At 48.0% G+C, this 22015-nt stretch overlaps 2 protein-coding genes across 11 annotated transcripts in view; one reads left to right on the top strand and one right to left on the bottom strand.

Moving 5' to 3' along the window:
* The first annotated feature begins 328 nt into the window (after positions 1-328).
* Positions 329-10745, top strand: XKR8 (XK related 8). 6 transcript variants are annotated; one of them, XR_014785129.1, is made up of 5 exons: positions 889-1117; positions 1449-1923; positions 4124-4320; positions 5872-6758; positions 10049-10745. XR_014785129.1 is itself a non-coding variant. In XM_084815542.1 (4 exons), the coding sequence occupies exons 2-4, from the start codon at positions 1604-1606 to the stop codon at positions 6609-6611; spliced, it is 1257 nt and encodes a 418-aa protein (XP_084671668.1). In that variant the 5' UTR covers positions 329-530; positions 1452-1603; the 3' UTR covers positions 6612-8350. The 6 variants fall into 6 exon arrangements, 5 of the variants coding, with proteins under 5 accessions (XP_084671668.1, XP_084671663.1, XP_084671667.1 ...); XM_084815542.1 differs by lacking the exons at positions 889-1117; positions 10049-10745 and adding an exon at positions 329-530 and having other exon boundaries at positions 1452-1923; positions 5872-8350; XM_084815537.1 differs by lacking the exons at positions 889-1117; positions 10049-10745 and adding an exon at positions 329-530 and having other exon boundaries at positions 5872-8350.
* EYA3 (EYA transcriptional coactivator and phosphatase 3) overlaps positions 10020-22015 on the bottom strand; it is a 90930-nt gene continuing 78934 nt past the window's right edge. For 2 of the 5 annotated variants that reach the window (XM_084815533.1, XM_084815534.1), the window contains exons 12-16: positions 21017-21174; positions 19382-19496; positions 17320-17441; positions 13565-13665; positions 10527-12869 (exon numbers count right to left, since the gene is read on the bottom strand). In XM_084815533.1, coding sequence (XP_084671659.1) covers positions 12789-12869; positions 13565-13665; positions 17320-17441; positions 19382-19496; positions 21017-21174 — 577 coding nt within the window. In that variant the 3' untranslated portion in view covers positions 10527-12788. Of the gene's footprint in view, positions 12870-13564; positions 13666-17319; positions 17442-19381; positions 19497-21016; positions 21175-22015 lie in introns of all 5 variants that reach the window. The other 3 variants (XM_084815532.1, XM_084815535.1, XM_084815536.1) reach the window with 3 other exon arrangements.

Genomic DNA, 22015 nt, shown 5'->3' with positions numbered 1-22015 from the left:
CCACCTCCGGTGACCTACTTCCCGCCCCACCAGCCAGACTGGCCACCAGCCGCCGCTAGCTAGCCACGACTGGAAGCTCTCGCCCTCGGCTGTTTCCGCACCCACACGAGCCCGGGAAAGGCGCCTGGGAGCAGCGCGGCGCGGCGACCCGAGTGCTGGTCTAGGGCCCCGGGGAGCCCTGCGGGGTTCTCCCAGCCCTCGCTCAGCCAGGAGGCTCTGTGGGCGCCCTGGGGCCAGCCACACGGCGCTCAGCCGAGCCTACCTCACGGGGCTGTTGCGGGGACGAAGTGGGAAGGGGGCGGAGCGCGTGTGCCTCCCCGAGCTCCTTGGAAGAAGGACGGGCTCCGGCTGTCAGGCTGCGTCGTGACAAATCATGCCGTCTTTAGACGCGGAGGCAAGGCGGTTCCTCGACGGCCGCGGCGCAGCCTCCAGCCCGGAGGTGGCTCTAAATTCGGGGCGGACGGGGCGGCGCCCGCGACCCTCTGCCGCTTCCCCACCCACTTGCGGCAGAGAAATCCCACCAAAGCCAGGTGCGTTTGCCCCGGCGCATGATCCTGCCTTCCCTGCGTGATCTTCCGCCGCCCTCTTTGACGAGCGCAGCAGAGTACCGAGCGTAGAAGTCCAGCGCAAGCCCTACTTAGAGTAGACCCACTGAAATGAATGGGGCGCAAGTCGGCGTGTCTGCCCTTCCCTCTGCCCCACCAGCTCCAAAGGGCGCCAGCCACCGCCCCTGGTCCGGTCCCCGGCGAAACGGATCGGGGAAAGGCAGCCCGCACGGCTGGATCTCTTCCCCGGCTCCGGCGCCGTGCGGGGCCTGCGACGGAAGGCCTGCCGTTCTGGCTGGGCGGGGAACGGGCGTGCTCGCTTTGAGCGGGTCCCCGCCTCTCCTCCGCCCAAAGCGGGCCCGGTCGGAGCGGAGCCTGGGAGCCGGCAGGAGAGGGGCGAGAGTTGGGGCTGGAGCGCATGAGAGGAGGAGGAAGATAAAGAAGGAGCGGAGGGGGCATAGCGGTGCCATGGAGCTCGGCGGGCGATCCCACCCGAGCGGGCCCTCTCCCGCCGTCGAGGAAGGCAGCATCCCCGTTCAGACGTGCAATCGAGGACGCGGAAGGAAGACGGGGTGACTAGCCGTCAGGTGGAAGGGCGACGGGGAGCAACCCAGGAGAGGGGCCAAGGAAGAGCCCAAGAAGGAAGGATCGTGGTGGGGCGGGGGCGGGGGCGGGGGCGGGCGGCGGAGGTCCCTTGAAAGATCCCCTGCCCGGTCCCCAAAAGAGCAGGCTAGGAGAGAGGCCAGCACCCCTATGCAATGAATCCAGTCGGGGGGGGTATCCCTACGCAGCAAGACAGATTCTCCCCCCAGGGGTTAGGGGTGCGGGGGGGGGGCAGGGTTAAGTTGTAGTTAACTAAATAGTTAATTAAAGAACAGTTCTGGTTTTGTCACCTCATTCCAGAAGACTTGGATGCAATGTGGGGAAGAGGCTCCGTTGCAGCTTTTCTAGCAGAGAGACCCTGAAAATCCAGGCGAGATCCCAGCTTCCCTCCCGATCTGACCCCCAAGGACCACTCGCACCCGGCCTGCTTGCCTCCTCCTGCTCTCTGCAGAGCCATGGCATGGGCTAGTTGTGGCCCTGGCTGCAGCCCGCCTTGGCCTCGCTACCGGTACCTGGACCTGGCCTTCGCTTTGATGGGCACCCTGGCCTTCCTGGTCGACCTGGCCGCCGACCTGTGGGTGGCTGCCAGCTACCTGAAGGCTGGGCACTACCACTGGGGTGGTCTGGTGCTGGGTCTCTTGGTCCTGTCCTCGCTGATCATGCAGGCCTTCAGCTTGGCCTGGTACCAGAGTGACCCCAAAGATCTCCAGCAAGGAGCGCTCACAGGCCAGATCCTGCTTGCCTTGCACATCTTGCAGCTCGGCTACCTGTACAGGTAAAGGCATCCTTGGGGATGATGTGCTGTGGTCGTTGGTGAGATTCTGGGATATTTATTTATTTATTTATTTATAACTTTATGAGTCACCTTTCTGCCCAAATAGGGCTGCCAACATGACTTTCGATTAAAAGTTAAAGTAGGTGCCAATCCTGTACACATTTACCCTAGAGTAATCCCAGTTTAATTAAAGAGGACCTACTTCTGAGTAGACAAGCAGAGGACTGCACTGTTAAAAACTTTTTTTTAAATGTAAAACTTTAAAACTATTTGAAAACTTAAAAAAAATTAAAATTGTGCAACATCACCAACAGTTCAAGTAAGAGCAGGAGAAAACTTAAAAACAGAGCATGGAGCTAATATTTTTACAGTGTAATCCTATGCATGCCTACTCAGAAGTAAGTCCCACTGAGGTCTGTGGGACTTACTCCTATGTAAGTGTGTATAGGATTGCACTGTTAAAATACTAAAAAGCCATATGGAACAAAAAAAACAAAATACAGGATCCTCCATCCCTTTTACCAAAGGTTTTTTCCTTGATTTGAAGGAAAATGGGAAACCACATATATTTTCTCTGGCCACATTAATCAGCCAGGGATTAAGGGCTTCTGGGTTGCCTGGTCTGAGGGTTTGAGTGTGTGTCTGCGTGCATTATGATAATCTGTTGTAAGCCTTCATGAGAATCATTCAAGTGAACATTTTATTTATTCATTCACTACATATATCTTCCGACTTTCCTCCAAGGAGCCCAAGGTGGCATACATGATTCTCCTCCTCTCCATTTTCTTCTCACAACAACCCTGTGGAGTTGGTTAGGCTGAGAGTCAGTAACTGACCCAAAGTAACCAAATGAGCTTTATGGCCGAGTGGGAAATAGAGCCCGGGTTTCCTAAGTCCCAGTCCAAGATTCTAGCCACTACAACTACACCACACTGGCTAACAAACCCAGGAAAAATAATTAGTGATTGCAACCCCAAAGGGTAAGTAGAAACTCAGGACGGAGGTCAAGAGAGTGTGGGCTATGCAAGGACCATTCCTTTTACACGCCTCCTGGCATAGGGAGAACAGGATGGGAATCTGTTCATCTGGCAGGTATGCAAATATAATATTGATGCTCCTTCCGTCATGTGCTCTCCCTGTCAAGGGTTCGGAGCGCTCCATGTGCATTCTCTAGTTATAACCCTTATGACAGTCCTTTAGGTAAATCAGTATTTATTTATCCCCGCCTCCATCCCCATATTGCAGATGGCTGGGCTGAGACAGAGACCGAGAGAGAGAGACAGAGTAGCTTGCTGAAGACCATCTAACGAGTTCATGGCAGAGGCAGGACTCGAACTAGCGCCATCCTGAACCACAGTTTGCTTTCTTAGCCACTACACTATACCAGCTCTCTAATATGTAGTCTAACATACCTGAAACCCACTAAGAAGCATTATCCAGCAAAGCTCCCTTTGTGCAGAGGAGGCCCTCACACGGTGCTGTTGCCTACTTTTATTACATTTTTAAATCGTAGTTTTTTAAAGAATTCCACCCTTTCTCAAAGGAATTGAGTGTGGCATACATGGTTCTCCCCTTCCCCCTTTTTACTTCTGGGGGAGGAGAACTTGGGTGGGAGGGTGCTGTTGCACTCGTGTCCTGCTTTTCGGTTTCCTGTGGGCAGCTGGTTGGCCACTGTATGAACAGAATGCTGGACTAGGTGGACCCTTGGTCTGATCCAGCGGGGCTTTTCTTATGTTCTTGTTCTCACAACAACCCTGTGAGGTAGGTGAGGCTGAAAGAGTGTGCAACTGGCCCAAGGCCCCCCCGTTAGCTTTGGGACTGAGTGCAGATTCGAACCCGGGTCTCTCCAGTTGAAGTCCAACGTTCCACCCACTGCCCCACCCTGGCTCTCCTTTATGCAGAACAAGTCCCTTAGATAACAGGTGAAGACCTTTTTATTTTCCCAGGCATTTTAGTCTTTTACCTCCATTGTTTTAAATCTGTTTCTGTATTTGAAATCTCTCCATTGCTGCTAGATTTTGTTTTGGTTTGTACTTTTATACTGTAGCTTTAAACTTTTACATTTTATATTGTATTCTATGATGTATTTTGTGGTTTTAATGGTTGCGAACCACCCAGAGAACTTCAGCTATTGGGCAGTATAGAAAGGCAATTAATTAATTAATTCGTTAATAAGACAGTGTCATGTTGACTTGCACAGATGTCTCCGCGTCTTGAAGGTGGGCTTCCGCGTGTGCCGGATGGAAGCTGCAGAAGAGATCCAGCTGCGCTATGCCATTTTCCTCTCTCATGATATCAGCTTGTTACGCCTGTTTGAGACCTTCCTGGAAAGTGCCCCTCAGCTCACACTGGTGCTCTACATTATCCTACACACGGGTAAAGCAGAGATATTTCAGGGTGAGTGTCTGGCAGGAGCGGGACGGGGCTGGCTAGTTTGGTTCCAGAAGTTTCCTTACATGGATATGAGGGGCTGTTTGCATAGTTCATCATCACTCCCTCTATTTCCGATGTTCAGGCTGTGAGTGCCAATGTTTATGTTGCCAAAATGGCACCACCCAGCAGAAAAGGAAGGTATCAGCAGGCTTGGGGGAATTTCAAGTTTGCAGAAGTACACAAAACCTTTAGTGGGGAAAAACATGGGGGAACCACCCAGGCTGACCAATAAGGACTGACTGCTGGGGAGGGGAATGGAATGGAGTGTCTGGAACCCTGAACAGAAGCATTCCACACTGCAACATTTTGTTTTCACTCATGTCAGCTTAAGTCAGACCACAGGTAAGAAAAGCAGAACTGTGCAACTTACATATCACACACACACACGCGCGCGCGCGCACGCACACACAGAAAATCGACGTCTGCTGGTTCACCACAAACATATGCTGCTTCTGTTTGTTTATTAGTTATATATCCTGCCTTTCTTTTAAGGAGTTCAAAGCAGTTTACCTACGGATGGATCCAAATTTAGTCATACTTTAAGGAGATGCATTGAAATCAATGAAATCAGATTACTCATTACTAACCTGAATCACACAGATGTCAATAAGTCTACTCTAAGCATGACTAAATCTGGATCCAATGTCTAGTTCACACGCACTTTATCTTCACAACAGCCTTGTGAAGTAGGATAGGCTGAGAGATCATGACTGGCCCCAGGTCACCCAACTGAGCCTCATGGGATAGTATCCAGTGTTAGTCCTACCTAGAGTAGACCCACTGAAATGAATGGGATTTAAGCTCATTACTACTAACTTAAGTTCAATTCATTTTCCTTGGGTTTACTCTGGGTAGGACTAACAGTGGATACTACCCCATGACTGAGTGAGTACAGTCCAGCCACTACACTACTATAGCAATTCCCATGCAATTCTATACATACCTACTCAGAGGTAAGGCCAACTAACTTCAATGGGGCTTACTCCCGGGTGAGCATATACACCATTTACCAAGGAGTAAGCCCCATTGAATTTAATAGGACGTACTTCTGAGAAGATATGCAGAGGATTGCACTGTAAGTCACATGAACATGCTAGACCCTAAATACCTTCTCCCACCCTATTGAAAGTGCCTTCCCCACCCCAGCTCCTAAGATTTCACTAGGCATTGTATGTATGGTTTCAAGCTTATCTTTTCAGTCTTAAGGATTAGAATCTGTGTGTGTGTGTGTGTACGCATATGTATATCACATACATACTTAAGGATTAGAATCTTTATACATACATAAAATACAATACATATTTAGATGGATGGATAGATATAGATCGATATAAGATTCTGGGGTAGTATATAGTCCTTCATGCACACACACACACACATACACAGCCTATGATTGTCAAGATGCTGGGTTTTGCACCTAGTAGTACCAAAGTCTGTGCAGTGTGTGAGGTTTATGGGTTTCCTTCTTGGGCTGTCCTTTGTGACACTCCCCCCCCCCCCCTGGTTTCGTTGCAGTGCTCGGGATTTGCACCTCTTTCCTATGCATTGCCTGGGCCCTCTTGGATTATCATCAGTCCCTGCGCAGCTTCCTCCAGGACAAGCACAAGCTGAGCTTCCTGTCCTCTGTTTTCTACTTCCTGTGGAACTTCCTGCTGGTGTGCCCCCGTATCCTGTCCCTGGCTCTCTTCACTGTGCTTTTCCCGAGCTACATTTTCCTCCACTTCCTGGGCATCTGGTCAGCCATGTTTCTCTGGGTCTCATTGCAAGGCACAGACTTCATGGAGCACGCAGCCTTTGAATGGCTTTACCGGGCCATGGTGGCTGTCATCCTCTATTTCTGCTGGTTCAACGTGGCCGAGGGGAAGACACGCCATCGCTCGGCCATTTACCACACATTCCTATTGTTGGACAGTGTTCTCCTGGCGCTCTCGTGGCTCTGGAACAATGTGCCCTTGAGCTGGGACTCTCATGTGGTGCATGCCCTCCTCGCTGCTCTGCCCTGCTACATGCTTGGCATCCTTTTGAGAGGCATCTACTATAAATACTTTCACCCCACCACACAGACCACATCCCTGGGCACTTATGACGAAGTGGACACTGGAGAGCCAGGCAGGGTCAGGACTGTTGTTTTCCACCCGCTGGTCATGGGACATGTCAACCATCGGACATACGGACTCTCTCAGCGCTTCTTTGCTGGCCCTTTGCGGGATGTGCAGCGCCGAGGAAATGGGACCCTTGAAGATGTGTATCTGTGATCCCATGTGTGTCGTTCCCTGTGTGAACAGGACTTCTTACACTAGCTGGACTACATCAGAAAACCTCCCCCCTCACCTCCTGAGATATGTGCTAAAGCTGCCTCCAAAGTCAGCAGCGTTGGCCAATCCTTGACAATAAGGCCATGGGTATGTTCATTTCAGCCCCTGGGCTACTCACTGCAAAACGCATCCTCCCCTGTCTCCTGTTTGGCACCAAATTGAGTTGGAAGAATTTGCCCATTTACCTGGCATTCTTAATCCTAAAAAAGAGGAGGCCTCAAAAGGTGTAGACGCTGAAGTCAGGTTCTTCAGGGCTGACCAACTCAATTTCATTGAGTTACAGCTAAAACCATCTTGCAGGCTGTCCCTTGAATGTTTCAGCTGGCCTTTAATTTTGGCACCTGCTACGCAAGATTATTTCATCTGTGCCTTCATGAGATCCCTTGAGAGGCAACTGACTTGGGATCCCATGACCTGAACCATCTTAGTTCCATTTCTATTGCACCTATAAAGTCTTCCCTTCATTCCTGTGCTGGTGCCTCCCCCTTCAGCCCTCTTGATAGCTGAACGTCATGAGAACAAGATGAAATGAATTTCTCGTTTTTTTGCTTAACCACAGCTTGTCATGTCACCCGAACTGACAAATTGTGGTTAATCGTTGAAACATGTCAACTTCAAACTGTGGGTTATGAAGCTGGCATATTTCAGCAAAGCACAGTTAAGATGAACCATGGTTTAGGGGTCAGATGCAACACTAAACTGTGGCTAATCAGAACTTGAAAGCAGAACCTTTCCGAACTCCTAGCTGTACCAGAGGAGGAGATTTTGGGACACGTATGCCTGAGGCACACTTGGACTCGTTCTCATTGTGATAAATTTTGGCTCAGCGCAGCCTTCTTTTACCTGGTGCTCTCCAGATCTTTTGGACTTCCAACTCCCAGCCAGCATGGCCAATGGTCAGGGATGATGGGAGTTCATCCAAAACATCTGGAGGGGCCGCAGACTGAGGAACCTGGTTTAGCAATGACAACTAAATCAGGCCATTGAGTTTCTTCAGTTGCTTCGTTGAATTTCTTTTGTCACTTCATCCAGGCTGGCTTGCTGTCTGCCTCGGGTGGGCAAAGCCTCCTTCGTCAAGAGCATCAAAGAGGTTGTTCCATGAACAGCCCTACAACCGGGCTTTTTGCCCCACAAATTTGAGGTTCTTCTGAATAGTAGCCAGGGGTATTTCTTCAGCAGCCCTATCTGTATGTGTGTGTTTATTTCCTCATTTAGCTTAATTTAAAGTACTTTCAGTGTTATTATAACAGTGTATTTCAGCTGTTCAAGTTGTCAGGCTGATTGAGCAAACAGAATGTTATATGGCACAGACATTAAAGGTCTCCTGACATTTATTTTCTAAAGGGAAAGCTGCTGTGGGGGGCTGCAAGTCTCTGTGGAGGAACACAAAATGGGGATAGGGGCTACTTAACCCTTTCTTCTCCAGCTATTTTTCCTTTCAAAATCTCCCCCAGCTGCTTTTTTCCTCTTATAGGGGGAAAGATAGGCCACCAAAAGTCCCTCCACCATTCCTTCATTCAACTCGCAGCCTCCTGCAGCTACATTTCATTAAAAAACAAAAGATGCACATTTGCTGCCTATCACTGTGTTTGGCCTCTGGTTCAACCTCAGTGCAGAGTGTTAATTTATTGTCATTTGTGAAGTTGTTTAGGTGGAATAAACCAACATTTCAGTTCCTCTTCAGGTGTGTTATTTTATCAGAAATCTACACCGAAGGGGTTGGGTTCTGGCTCAGTCATACTTTTCCATTGCATTTCCATTGCAATCAATGGGACTTATGTTAATTATTAAGTTAACTCAGTGGGTCTACTAGAAGTACAACTAAGGGCACAATCCTATGCATGTTTAGACAGAGAAATGGCCTACAACTCCCAGCATGCCCCAACCAGCCATGGTAGTTGGGGAATGCTGGGAGTTGTAGGCCTTTTCTCTGTCTAAACATGCATAGGATTGTGCCCTAAGCCTAGATCAGAGATGAGGAATGTGTGGCCCTCCAGACGTTTGTTGGAGTGCAACTCCCATGATCCCTCACCATTGGCCATACTGGCTGAGACAGATGGGAGTTGCAGTCTAACATCTGGAGGGCCACATCTTCCCACTTGTGCCATAGAGGAACACAAGGGATTGGTTCCTCTGGAGATGGGTAATGGTTACCCTTACACAGTATATGCACTAAACATCAGCCTTTTGGTGCATGCCTTTCTTATTAAAAAGTATTCTTTGGCTATCATAAGTTTGGGACACGCCTGCTGATTTTGGTCCTTGGGTAATCGTCAGGGATGACTTCAGGGGGTAGTGAGATTTCCCCTGACCCCAAAGTATTTCCCACTGGCCCATTCACTCAAAAGGAGATCAACCTCTTGGAACCCCCCAAGGTGGCTTTTTAAACAAAACAATGTCTAGATGGAAATTTTGTGTGCTCTTTTAGCATAATACGCACTCTTCCTGCAGGCAGTTTTCCCTTCTGTGCTTTTTTGGTGCACTTCTTTCCCTAGTATATGCGTTTTTGTGTACACTTTCCAAATGTATGCCTTTTTTTTTTTTTTGAGAACTGCATCACAAAATCCAGAGAAATGCAAATACCAAAAGAAAACTGTTCCAGGTTGCGTATTGATTCTGGAAGTGCAAATTTGGTACATTTGTACCAAAATGCAAATCAAAAGAAGTCTCCCCCATCCTGAGTTAATGTGCAAAACAAAAGCTGGTGCTCTTGTTCACTGCAGAGAACCCTGACGGAGCCTAAGAAAGACCCTGTCCTTTTCCCCAGAAAAGGGGATGTGTAAGAGTCTGGATACATGGGAGAACAACAGGGGAAAGCAGCTGGAGAACAAAACCAGTGGATCCAGTGTGTTGAACTGAAGACTGAGGAGACCCAGGTTCAATGCCTAGTTCAGCCACCAAGCTCACAGACTAGTTACCAGCTCTTGGCCTAACCTACCTTGCAAGGTCATTGCATGTATAAAATGGTGAAGGCACCAAGAATGGTACCCTGAATTCCTCGTGAGGATAACAAGGTAGGGACAACATGTACACCAGCCTTCCTCAACCTGGTGTCCTCCAGATGTGTTGCACTAAAACTCCCACAATGGGAATTGTAGTCCAACACATTTGGAGGGCACCAGGTGTACACTGCCATGAGCTCTTCGTAGGCAAGGCAGGGCAAAAATGTAATCAAAGCAGAAGCGGTGGCTATAATCCATGAGGTTTACAGCTTACAGCTTGTATGTGGGTGTAACATCCAATACATTTGAGAAACTTAGGAACTCATGCTCCCCAGTGTCTCTGTACTGAGAGCAATTCTGGACTGAATTATCAGGAAGGAGGAAAGAACAATTATTATTATTTTTTATAGAAAATAAAAGACTTTATTTTTCCAGTTCACAGGACAGTTTCCCATTACACAGAACATGATGTTCAAGGAATCTATAGCCGTTTAATGCCCGCCAATCACAATCATAAGCACAGCTGACACCAGTTCTGGACATCGGCAGGACCCTGAGGGAAAACCAGCATTGGTAACCTACAGCAGCACACATATTTGCCTAAGTCGCAGACACTGCCACCCTTGCTTGGTGGGACCCACAAGCACTTGGTGGGACTTGGAGGATTCAGGCAGCAAAGACCACAGGCTGAGTCAAGAGACGAGAACACAAGACCCTCCCACCTCCCACTTGTTAGAAGACATGGGATCCAGAGAGACTCGGCTATCCACCTTCGCATTCTAGTGGAACCAGTTGATGCTTGACAGCTAACCAGTGGGAAAGAACTGAAAGAGCAGGAGGCAAAACAAAAACCCATTGGTTTCCAAATTCTTTATGAAGATTCAAGAGAAAGGCAGCCAGCAAGTTCAGTGATACAAGAGCCAGGGCGACCTTTATTAATGTTAACACAGAAAATGTACCATCACCTGAGGGACTAGGGCGGGGGGGAGTAAGTTCACAGACATGAGAGAGAGACTATAAATATTGGAATCTGATGCAAAAAGCTTCACACATGGCCAAAGGGGTTTTTGAAATCTTGAAGGCTCCTGAAACAGTTTCTCCAAGTAAAATAAAACACAGAGCAATGCGTGCCTGTTTCCTGACGGCTCAGCATCTCCACTGGCTATGCTTACCAAGAGCACTTTAAAAAATATTAAAATAAATGGTTAACTTTGACCACAGGGTGGGGCACACTGGGAACTAGTACGCAGCGGGGACATTTCCAGGACTTGGGTGGAAGTTAAGGCACAGAGTTGATTCCAAAGTCAAGCACAGCCTGCACCAACTTGGGTTTTCTCAATACAAGGCGGCTCTCGAGGGTGACCCCTCTGCAAAGGAGAGAAAATTCACAGAAAGGTGGAATCGAATAACTGAGACCCCTTTTCTGTTTCAGGAGTGCAGAGCTTCCTTGCTTTTTCCGGGGAAATGCAGTTTTGTTCAATAAAAGGCTGGCATATTGCTTTCCCTTATAAGGGATGCTGACAGCCTCAATGCCAAGAAGCAAGGTAGCTTTGTGGCTCCTTGTACCATAAGAGAGCAGAAAGGGTTTCCTCCATGGCACACACATTCTTGCCCAGAATGTACTCCTTTAGTATGTATTATGCTCCTGTGGGGAAAGAGATCCACCACTCTGCCTGCCTGGCAAGAAGCAATTCACTTCTCCATCCCACCCCAGTTGGTATGAACTGAGCTAGGCATCCCTACGGAGTCTACTATACTATTTAAAGAGTTTAATGTTCTTTCTTTGGGGAGGGGGGGATCAGTGGTAGGTACTGCATGGGACCAAACCCAATGGGGACCTTTCTTGGGAAACAGCAGGCTTCAGCTGGGATGACTAAACCAGTTTTCTGCACTTGTCCATGACAGCAAGTAAGGGACTTGACATGGTGCCTAGCTCTGGTGAACTGTTGGGCAGCGTCCCTTGAAAATTAGGAGGTTCTCACCCCTGCCATCACCCACAATGCCTATATCCTGTTCTGCGAGTGAGTGCAGGCATCCTTACTTTCCTTTCACCAGGCCAGTGTTTGAACCTAACACTGCAGTTGCAGTCTCTTCTATCCTGGATTCAAGGGGAGTTTTGCAGAGCTGTAGCCACCCAGCATCAACTCCCCTCTGCCTCAAAAAACCCCCTGCAACTGATTAACACCAAAGGAGGATGCAACACTTGGTGCTAAGCTGGACCCTTGCTTGGGAAATCAGCAGATCACAGCAAGTGCCAGTAAACGGAAAGCAAGTGCTTTGCTGTGCCAGCCTGGCAACTTCTGTTATACCATGGCAGAAAGTGTCATGTTGCATCTTCAGAAATGGGGTTTCCTTGCTGCTCTGCTTATGCTGGTAAGGTTGGTGAAAAGAGGGATGAAACTGGGATACCCAAACCCAATCAGTGCTTCACTCTTCCTTTTCCATTACTCCGGCCACCTGACATCCCCCGCATCAAAATATCCTGCTGTGGCACACTGAAGAGTGCTAAGCCAAGTGGAGAACTAGGGGTTCATTAGAGAGAGTATCTTAGGAGGAGCTGGACACAGCCTTCCCTGCCTTGGTTTCAGACATCAAGGGAACAGTCAGATACATTCAGTGCCCCAGCAGACTGGGCGGGAGAAGGCGCTCCCCCATCCGCCTGACGCACAGAGTAATTTTGTGACTTTTCCATGGAAACCTGCAGCCTCTTTCTGGTTTTACAAAAAGGGAAGCATTTCTGGACCCTTTTCTATAAAAAAATAAACAGTCAATTCATTTCCTTTTACGTCTGAACGCTTGAGAGCAGCCTGGAGGTGACAAAAGTACTCTATAAAAATTTCCTGGTGTGTGTGTGTGTGTGCGTGTGTGTGTTTGAGCATAATACCACAACGGGCTGCACAGTGAGAGAGGTCTTTACTGCTGGAGATTCCCCGCTCGGGATGCACTGCTGAGTTCCTTTCGCCAAAATGCAGAGGATAATTGGAGAGCTCAAGACAACATGCCCAGCGGGCTCCGGCAGCTCTCCTGGAGAAAGCGAGGGTCTGGTGCCTCCTACTGTACACTTCCGTTAGCTACATTTCTTTGTCTGGATGGAAAAGGAAGTCCCCGAGCAGGCTCCTGTTTAAGCCAGCAGGGGGCCACTGGGAGCCGGGCGAATGGCCTTTTGCTCAGCAACTCACAGAAAGTCCAGTTCGAGGGCCTGGTGGAGGGACACCAGATCGGCGTGATTCGTGATTCTCCAAAAGGGCATGTTGTGCTGCAAAGCAGAGAAAAACAAGGCTGTTACGGAACGCACACAGACGAACACCTTTACGCTGGACTTGTGCAGCAGGGACCGAAGCCTGCTGCTTGCAAGGGGTAGGGCGATGGCTGGCCACAGCGTTGCCCTACCACGAGGAAGTGACAGGAAGTGACAAGGAAAGGGACGTTGAGCAGGCAAGCGGCAAGGTGGTTATTTTCAGGCACAGGCATGTGCCTCTGACAGCAGCTGCCCATGCCCTGCTAGGCCACCCACTGAACACAGGGCACAGCGACCCATGCCTGGCAGAGCATATTCAAGCCCCCTTTATTTATTTGAAGTATTTTTATCCTGCTCCTCAGCAAAAAAGGCCTGCAGTGGCTTACAAATAATAAGTAAACGAAGACAGTTCTTCCCTGGAGGACCTAAAAAGGCACTACACACAAGGAAGAAGTAAGGAGGGGGGAGAATCAGCGTTTTAGCAGGTCTGGTGGCTGGCCCTGATACCCTGAGAAATGAGGCCTGTGCAAAAGAAGACACCTCAAAGTACTTGGGACTGTGCAGTCTCAGAGGCAAAGGGGCTCCAGCAACTTGGCAGGGCCTGCACGACTCCCAGCAACACACAAAGGGAGATAATGGATTATACTGGGGTATGAAAGGGACCCAGTACTTCTTGGGAAAGGTGCCTTAAGAGAACCAAAGGCCAAGGTCACCTGCTTGGCTGCCATCTCTTCATCACGTCCATCTCCAATCACCACGTAAGTCACCTTCTTCCCAAACCGAGAGACGATTCTTTCGAAACAACTTTCTTTGCCTGCCAAAAAATTACAGTCCCCTTTCAACTGCAGTTACGGTTGAAGGAAACGCTACTGGCCCATAACAGGGATGGTGCCAGCATTAGGCATCCTTGGGCAGCTGCTGGGCCCCAACATCCTGGCAGGGCTGGCCACTGCTGCCTGCCCTGGGGCCCCCTTAAAAAAAAAACTGGACCAGGTGCTCAAAGTGCCAGCAGACAGCTGGGTCTATCTGACATTTTAATTTCCCATATGGTCCCAAATAAACTCCTCCTTGGGGGTATTGTGGGAAAGTAAAATGGAGGCTAGACAGACTCATTTGCTTGGTGCTGCTTGGAGCATTGTTGCTGTTGATACTGTTTGCCTTCAAGACCCACTAACAGGAAGGGGGGCAGAGGGAACTCTGTCCAGGGCCCCCTCAAAAGTTGAGGTCAGCCCTGGGCCCTGCACTAGGTCCACTGCTTCTCCAAGAGCAGCAGGGTCCTTGCCCCATCTCCCTGTGTAAACACACACCAGCTTCCAAAATTTCATCAGGCTCACACACTTTTAAGATCATCTTTGGAGTCATAAGGGCTAGAAACTTGTTTTAAAACGAAGTCCTTCTTGATTAGTTCGTGCTTTAGATATACACGAATACAAAAAGGACTCAAATAAAAATAATGTAAGAATACAAAATCACAAGAAACCAAGAGGGCACAGCTGCAAACGACATACAAGCAGTTGAATAGGGAAAGACAGTAGTACGGAATGAAAGAAAAGTATCTTCTTTATGATAAAGGCGGCAGGGAGAACCTGTCTCCCTCCAGATTCTGTTGGACTCCAACTCCCATTAGCCCCAGCCAGCATGGCCAATGATGAGGGATGATGGGAAGTTGTAGTCCAACAACATCTGGAGGGCCACACGTTCCCCACCCATGCTTTATGGCAACTGAACACACCAGTCAGATTGAAAATCTCTCTCTCTCTCTCTTTTAAAAGACTGCTAATAACTGAGGATATTGAGTCCTGCAACTGGTACCAAATTCTGTCCTTCTGTATTACACATGCTTGTCTATAGCTAATACCACAAAGAGCTCTGTAGCATCTTAAAGACTAACACGTGTATTTTGGCGTAAGATTTCATGGGCTCTAGTTCACACAACGTATGCCACAATAAATGTGTTAGTCTCTAAGATGCCACAGGACTCTTTGATATGACAAACGTGGTCATTCCTCTGGACTCTTAAGATGCCATTACCAATCCCATAACCTTGGCTGTCCGAGTTCAGGAATTACCAGTTACGCTTAACTTCTCAGCTATGCCTGGTTTGATCAGGGCTGTGAACTCATTAAAGAAATGATAGTCAATTAATCATATGAGTCTTTGTTTAATCACTCAATTAATCAACTATTACATTTGCATATGAGTAAAACAATAGTTCAGGGATTTAAAAAAATATACCCCCCAAAAAGCATTGTCTTAGAAGAGGCACTTTCATTTGCTTGCTTTAGAGCAGCGGTCCCCAACCTTTTTGGGACCAGGGACCAGTCCGTGGAAGACAATTTTTCCATGGACCGGGGGTGTGGGAACCCCCCTTACCTTGGATCCGTGGGGGGGGGGGGCGATCCGTCCCCCCCCCCCCGGAATCCTCATCAGCCCTGGACTCACCACGGAGCTGCCGGCCGGCTCTGGCCAGGGGAGGACTTCTGGCTGCTGGGACGCAAATGGCGTCCGTATAGCAGATGCCATTTACGTCCCTGTTCTTTGCAGTAATAGGCTATTACTGCAAAGAACAGGGCCGGAGCCGGCCGGCAGCTCTGTAGACTCGCCGCAAAGCGGAGCCAGCTAGGGCCAGCGAGGATTCCGGGGCTGGGGGGAGGGACGGATTGACTCTCCCCCCCCCCCGCAGACCCAAGGTAAGGGGGGGTTCCCACACCCCTACTGTGACCCGGTCCCTAACAGGCCACGGACCAAGACCGGTCCGCGACCCAGGGGTTGGGGACCCCTGCTTTAGAGAGAAGGGAAACTGCCTCTTCTAAGAACGGTGGCTGCTGCCCACTGTTGTTATTGTTTTAAACAGAGGAGGCACCAGAGGTTGACATGCTCAGGTTCCTGCCAAGGCCCACAACTCTGCAAGGAGGCCACTGCCAACCTGGCTCATGCTGATGCTGCTCTTCCTTCCCATTCCCACTTGTTTGCCTTTTTTTCCACTGGGCCAGAGTTAGTGAACAATGGCGGCAAGAAAGAGAAGTAGCATCTGCTGCCTGCTTACTCATCAGCTCTCCCCTGGCAAGCAGGCAGACAACAGTGGTGAAGAGGAGCAGAGCAGCTGGTGAGATTGGCAGCAAGGAGAAGGTGGGCCCACACTGGCGGAGGCTGGGGGCAGGGACTGAGATTGTGTTGCTCAAGGGCCCTCCAAAACCTGGGGTTGGCAGTGGTTTCAGAAAAGGTAATTTTAATTTTTTTAAACTGTTAATTGGGCATCTTTTCAGTTGATTAAAAAGGGTTTTTAATATAAAAAAATCTATTAAAGTTGCAGGTCTTGGTTCAATACTGCCAAATACTACAAACCTCACAAAATCACAGACCTATTTCCTCAATCATAGATCTTTTTATGGATCATCTCAAACATTAACCTCTGGCTAAAACAATGACCATATTGTGTGTGATGGCAAGTCCTCGGTTGTTTAAGCCAAGAATTGCCGATATCTAGTGGGAGCGAGTGAGTGCACTGCCTGCCACACACATGTCGCTTCCATTTTCAATTAACAACCCAGGAATGCCCCGTTCCTGAGTTGTTGTGACATCCAAACCTGGAAACTCCGGGTTGTTTAGAGGTTAAACAACCCGGAGTTAACCCATCAACAAACCATTGGTTAACTCTGGGTTGTTTAACCCCTAAATAACCCAGAGTTTCGAGATTCAGACATCATGATAACCCAGGAATGGGACGTTCCTGGGTTGTTAACTGAAAGCTGAAGTGACGAGCACATGGAAGGCAACACGCTTGCTGCCACTCAGCCTTGACATCCCATGGTTTAAACAACCCGTGGGTTGTCATTATTTGCAAACTGAGCCTATGGCTTGGAACACAGCTGAGACACAGTGCAGTGAAAAGCAGAGCATTTTAAAAGGTGTGATCTTCAGCACCCTCACACACTAGCATTATGACCTTGACCAAGGGCTACCACTGACAAATCCCTTGGTTCTTATGGTCCACCTTTGCTAATGTATCAATGTTACAGAGCTGACAGGAGTACATAAAAGCTTGGTTCATCCATGGACTATGCAGGGGTAGGCAATCTGGTGTTCTTCAGATATTTTGGACTACAACTCCCATCAGCCCCTGCTAGCATGCCCAGTGGTTGGGAATTATGGGAGTTGTAGTCCAACAGTTCTGGGGGGTGCCTGGTAGCCCACCCCTGGGCTACAGAGACCTTAACTTCTGGGGAGCTGTGGGTCCTGTTTCTGGGTCACAGCCATTGCTCCAGAAAGGCTTTGAGGCAACATAGGCCATAAGGAGCCATGTGTGGAAAGTGGAACATATCCCTGGGGACGCTGCTGTGGTTGGCTTGACCCCTTGAAATCTCCTTCTTGCTCTCTCTCTCCACACCCAGTTTGCTCTCAAGGGCTGACTCCTAACACCAACCAGGTCAAGAGCCACAAAGAGGAGGAATTTTATGTAACCACCTACCTATTTTTGTCGCGCTATAAATATTTTCGATTGGGAACACTTCACCTAGTCCATACAGCAGGACCTTGGCCAGAGCCGGTACAAGTTGAGTGGTCGTTATCAGAACATTCACACAACTCTTTCTAGAGAGTAAAAATGAGAAAACAGTCAGAGAAAGGGGTCCTGTTTATAAACACTCGGGGGGGGGGGGGAGTAAGGATGTTGCAAATCTATTTACAAGCACTAAGGAAGGAGGAACACTGTAGAAAGCTCAATCTGGCTCCTCCTCTTTTATTCGCTATTCTTTGCACCTTTCCTCCATATTTCAAATCAGTATTTTTGAAGGCAGAATGTTTCCAAAAACCCAGGGCTGCCACACAAAATAGCAGCTCTGGGATGGGTTCCCCTGTTCCCCTCTCTATAACTTGCAATACAATTTACCTTGTGTCTGGCTATCATTATGCCAAGTGTTTCCTTGTGCCTGGCCACAAGCGGCCAATGGTGTGGAAACGGCGACATGATGCCAGGACAAAAAGTAAGTTGAACTGCATGTTATGGAAGGAGAGAGAGGAATTGGGGCTGCCAATATGGGGTTATGCTGCCCCAGCCTTCACCAATCTGGCACCTTCCACATGTGTTGGACTACAACTCCCATCACCCCAGCCAGCATGACCATTAGCCAAGTTGACTGGGAATGATGACAGTTGGAGTCCAACATGTGTGGAGAGCACCAGGTTGGGGAAGGCTGTGTCTGCCCTAAGAGTGGTCTCAGCTTCCAGTTATTAAAAAGCTGAGGATATGAAGTTGCTAATTAATTATACAGCCTGGCCAGTAATGCACTACAAATACATTAAAACATAAAAAAACCCTAATTCATATATTACATTATTCTATGGACACTAAAAAAGTGTATTTCATTAACAGAACATTATACACTATCCTGTATATCAGTTGATTTCAGCGTGGTTTGCAGACACATAAAAATACAATAAAAAGTGAACATCCATTCAAATGATAACAAAACAGCAGAACAAAGAGTCCACATCACTAAAACGCCGGGGTGAACAAGAGGGTCTTCATTTGGTGCCAGAATGGTAACAAAGACATTGCTAGTCAAGCCCTGAGGGGACAGAACGCCACAAACAGGGCACTCAGCTGAAAATGCCCCCTCTGATGGCATCCAGTGAAAGGTATCTGCAGATTACATTATTAATCATGTACTAATACCATATAATATGTATATGCATGTCGTACATCATATATTGATCAATACTGAATAATGTAATCAAATGGTTGCACAGTTGATGTGGATTTCAATGGGATGTGGATGGTACCCTCCCTCCCACCACTCCTGGCCTTTATGTCTTTAACACAGAGGTGCAGAACCTCAGGCCTGGGGGCCAAGAATCCAACCCTCCTGGGGTCCCAAATCGAGCCCCCCGGGGTTCCCCTGATAGCCATGCACCCTTCCCCTTTCCCCCAACCACCCATTGTTTGGTGGTTTCCAAGCTTTGGTGCAGTTTTTTTCTCATTCTAAAAGGTTGAAATGCCCCTCTCAAGGATTAGCTACTGGCAGTATGAGCTTGAAGTGTCAATGTGCCCGTGTTTGTGGTATTATTGGCCATGCCTCTTTGCCGTTGGTCCTGCCCACCACTGGAATACAGCTCCCGAGAGTGTCTTCGAAACTGAATTCAGCCCTCAGGCTGAAAGCAGTTTTGCACCCATGCTTTAATAGGGGGAAAGGCAATTGCTGCAGTGTGGTTCTGGTACCAATCATGAGGTTCTTCACTGAGACATGAACAAAAGGCTGGATGCACCCAATCTCATCTGATCTTGGAAGCTAAGCAGGGTCAGCCCTGGTTAGTACTTGGATACGAGACTACCTGGGAATCAGGCTTCCTGCACTGAGCAAGGGGTTGGACTTGATGGTCTTGTAGGCCCCTTCCAACCCTACGATTTTATGAGATGTGGCAGCCTCGTCACAAGTCAGACAAGACAGCTCTACATTGTGGTGTACACTATATACATCGCAGCACTCCTAGAAATCTGTAAAAATGGAGAAAACCACAACACCTCTCCATACCTGGATTGAATGAGCAGTAGTGATTTTAGTGCTGTTCCCAACCAGGAATCTGTTAACATTTCTATATCTTCCCTTAATCTCTGTAAAGCTTCCTTCTTCTCTGGGCTGAGGAGGGCTGCAGAATACACACAGAAAGACGAATTACGTTCATCAGAAAGTAGAAACATAATTTTACCAAGTATTGTCATCAATACAATGTTAGTGAGGGCCCAGAGCCATAACATTGTGATGTCTGGATTCACTTAACAAGGAACTGGTCAAATCTGGAAACAACATTAGAAAAATGGCAAGTGGTCACTCAAGTCTCCATGCACCCACACAATGCCATTTTTGTTTTCTTTACTTTTCCCTGTTAAAATTTATAGGTTATCTTTCTGCAGTTTGGTACTCAACGCATCTTACAAATGGTTACATATAAAATGATCCATAATAAAACAGTCTACCCTGCACAAACCAGCCTTGTTCTGCTCTAATGTAACACTTTTTTTGTACTGGCTGCTCACAACATATTAGGGGAGGAACAGATTTTTGCTGAAATACAGTGATAAAATAATTTTTTGTTAAAAGGTAAAGACCTGTTGGAAGGTAAGACCGCTGCTGGCACTTCACCAATGTGGGACTCAGCACTTACTTCAACAAAATTGAGGATTTCATTTACGTAGATTAAATCAGTCTCTCTCTCTCTCCCCCCCCCCCCACTTCAGCTGTCTTTAAATTCCACACAAGGCATAAGTGAACATTTTAACACAGTTGCTAGAATGCGGCCATAGTCTTAAAAGACACGAACATGGACCTACCACCCTGGGCTTTCTGGCTCCATGTCTCCAACATGCAAAAGCTTAACAATGACAGAACAAGAATAGTGTAATACCTTTATTAGGCCAACTCCACGATCACAAAAAATGTGCAAGCTTTCAAGATCTCCAGATCTCTTAATCAGCCAAGATGTTACAAAAAACAGGTTGGCAGTGGTGGGGGTGGGAGATAGGAGGAAAGGGGCGGGGGAAAGGCTGACTGGATGTTGTAGTCAGGACATCTGTGAAGATGATATGGAGGAGGAGGGTCTGCAGACATTCAAAGTGGTCTCTGCAAGGTTTCAATGACCCTAGGACCTAATAAAGATACTACAGTATATGGATTTTGGGATTATTCTTCTGGGCAACACAGCTCCGTTTTGTTTTTCTGTCTTCAAAAGAGGCTCTTTTGAAGACAACATGGCTTACAGAGGCCTGCTTGTTGGGCACGTGGGAAAGGGCTTTCCCCTGTGTTGCTCCCAGACTCTGGAGTGCATACCCTTTGGAGCTATAACTGGTCCCCACTCTCTCAGCATTGACGAAGGGGGTCAAGACGCATGTTTTTAATTTGGCTTTTCAAATTGTTGTTATGGTTTTGAAGGTTGTTTTTAATGTTTTACTTCACCTGTATTTTTTTATGATCTTTTGTTTCCAGAATTCTTTTGTAAAATGCCTTGATTGGTTTTTCCAGAAAGACAAAATAAAAAGGTTTTAAAGAATAAACAAATAATACATTTTGAATGACAGAACAGTTTCCACAGTAAAATCTACCCTTGCAGCCTAGTGCCCCTGGCCTCAGCCTGCAGCAAGCAGGAGGAACACGGACACTGCTCACACTCACCTGCGACGTTGCTTTTGTATTTTTCATAGACCTCGCGCACCTTCCGGTAGCGGAAAGCCAGCTTCCTCATCCAATCCACTCCGCCCTGGACACCTCCTGAGCCATGACTGGCATTGCTTCCTGAGCCGCTGAAGCCATCCGTGGAAAAATTGTAGTTGCTGGGACAGAAAAGGCAAGCTTTGGGCGAAATAGATTGGCAACCTCTCACTGGATGCTAACAGTCATTGCTGGAAGACAGATTCTAGTCCTCTTGCCCTACCCAGTGCAGATCTCCCTGCACATGAGCCCACCTGGCTCTATCCTCGGCCCTGCTGATCCACTGCTCCTGGTGCTCAGAACCCTGAATACCTAATCGTCTTCAAGTGATCAGGCTTTGATCCTTGGAGGCCTTATCATATCCCCAGATCAGGGCAAGTCACTATCTCAGACTCAGTTCCCTTGTTAATATTACGCCATGATGACTTCATGGGCAAGTTGCCCTGGGATCTCCAACAGCTACTAGTGTCTTCTGGGTTGCCTTTAGAAACATACCTCTTCAGGATATTTATAGGGGAGAGACCAGAGCTCAGGGGTAGAACACATGCTATGGATAGAGAAGGTTCCAGATTCAATCCGTGGCATCTCCAGGGAGGACCAAGGAGCAGGTGATGGGAAAGACCTCTGCTAGACACCAGTGCCACTCAAGCATTGATAATACTGGGCCAGATGGACAAACAACTTGACCTTCTACAACACAGCTTTCTCGAAGTGCCAGGTGTTCTTCTGTTCCAATCTTTTCCAAGTACTGTGCACTGGCTCCATAATGCCAGGAGAGTTGCACTTTTTAGACTAACTCAAGTGTTATTAATTTCAATGAATCTGCTCTAAGTATGACTAAATTTGGATCCAACCCATACTATCTGGCTGTGCCAATTTGTAAATGAACATTTTTAGTGCAAACAAGGGGCCCTGGGGGGCCTGAAAATGTTACCCGAAGACACCCACACCAAAGCTTACCAT

This window comes from Heloderma suspectum, chromosome 10, assembly GCF_057233095.1.
Source record: "Heloderma suspectum isolate Gila_16-S chromosome 10, 16-S_ref, whole genome shotgun sequence".
NCBI classification, from domain to species: Eukaryota; Metazoa; Chordata; class Lepidosauria; order Squamata; family Helodermatidae; genus Heloderma; species Heloderma suspectum.
Note: the sequence above shows the minus strand (reverse complement) of the source record. Positions and strands in the feature narration are given on the sequence as shown.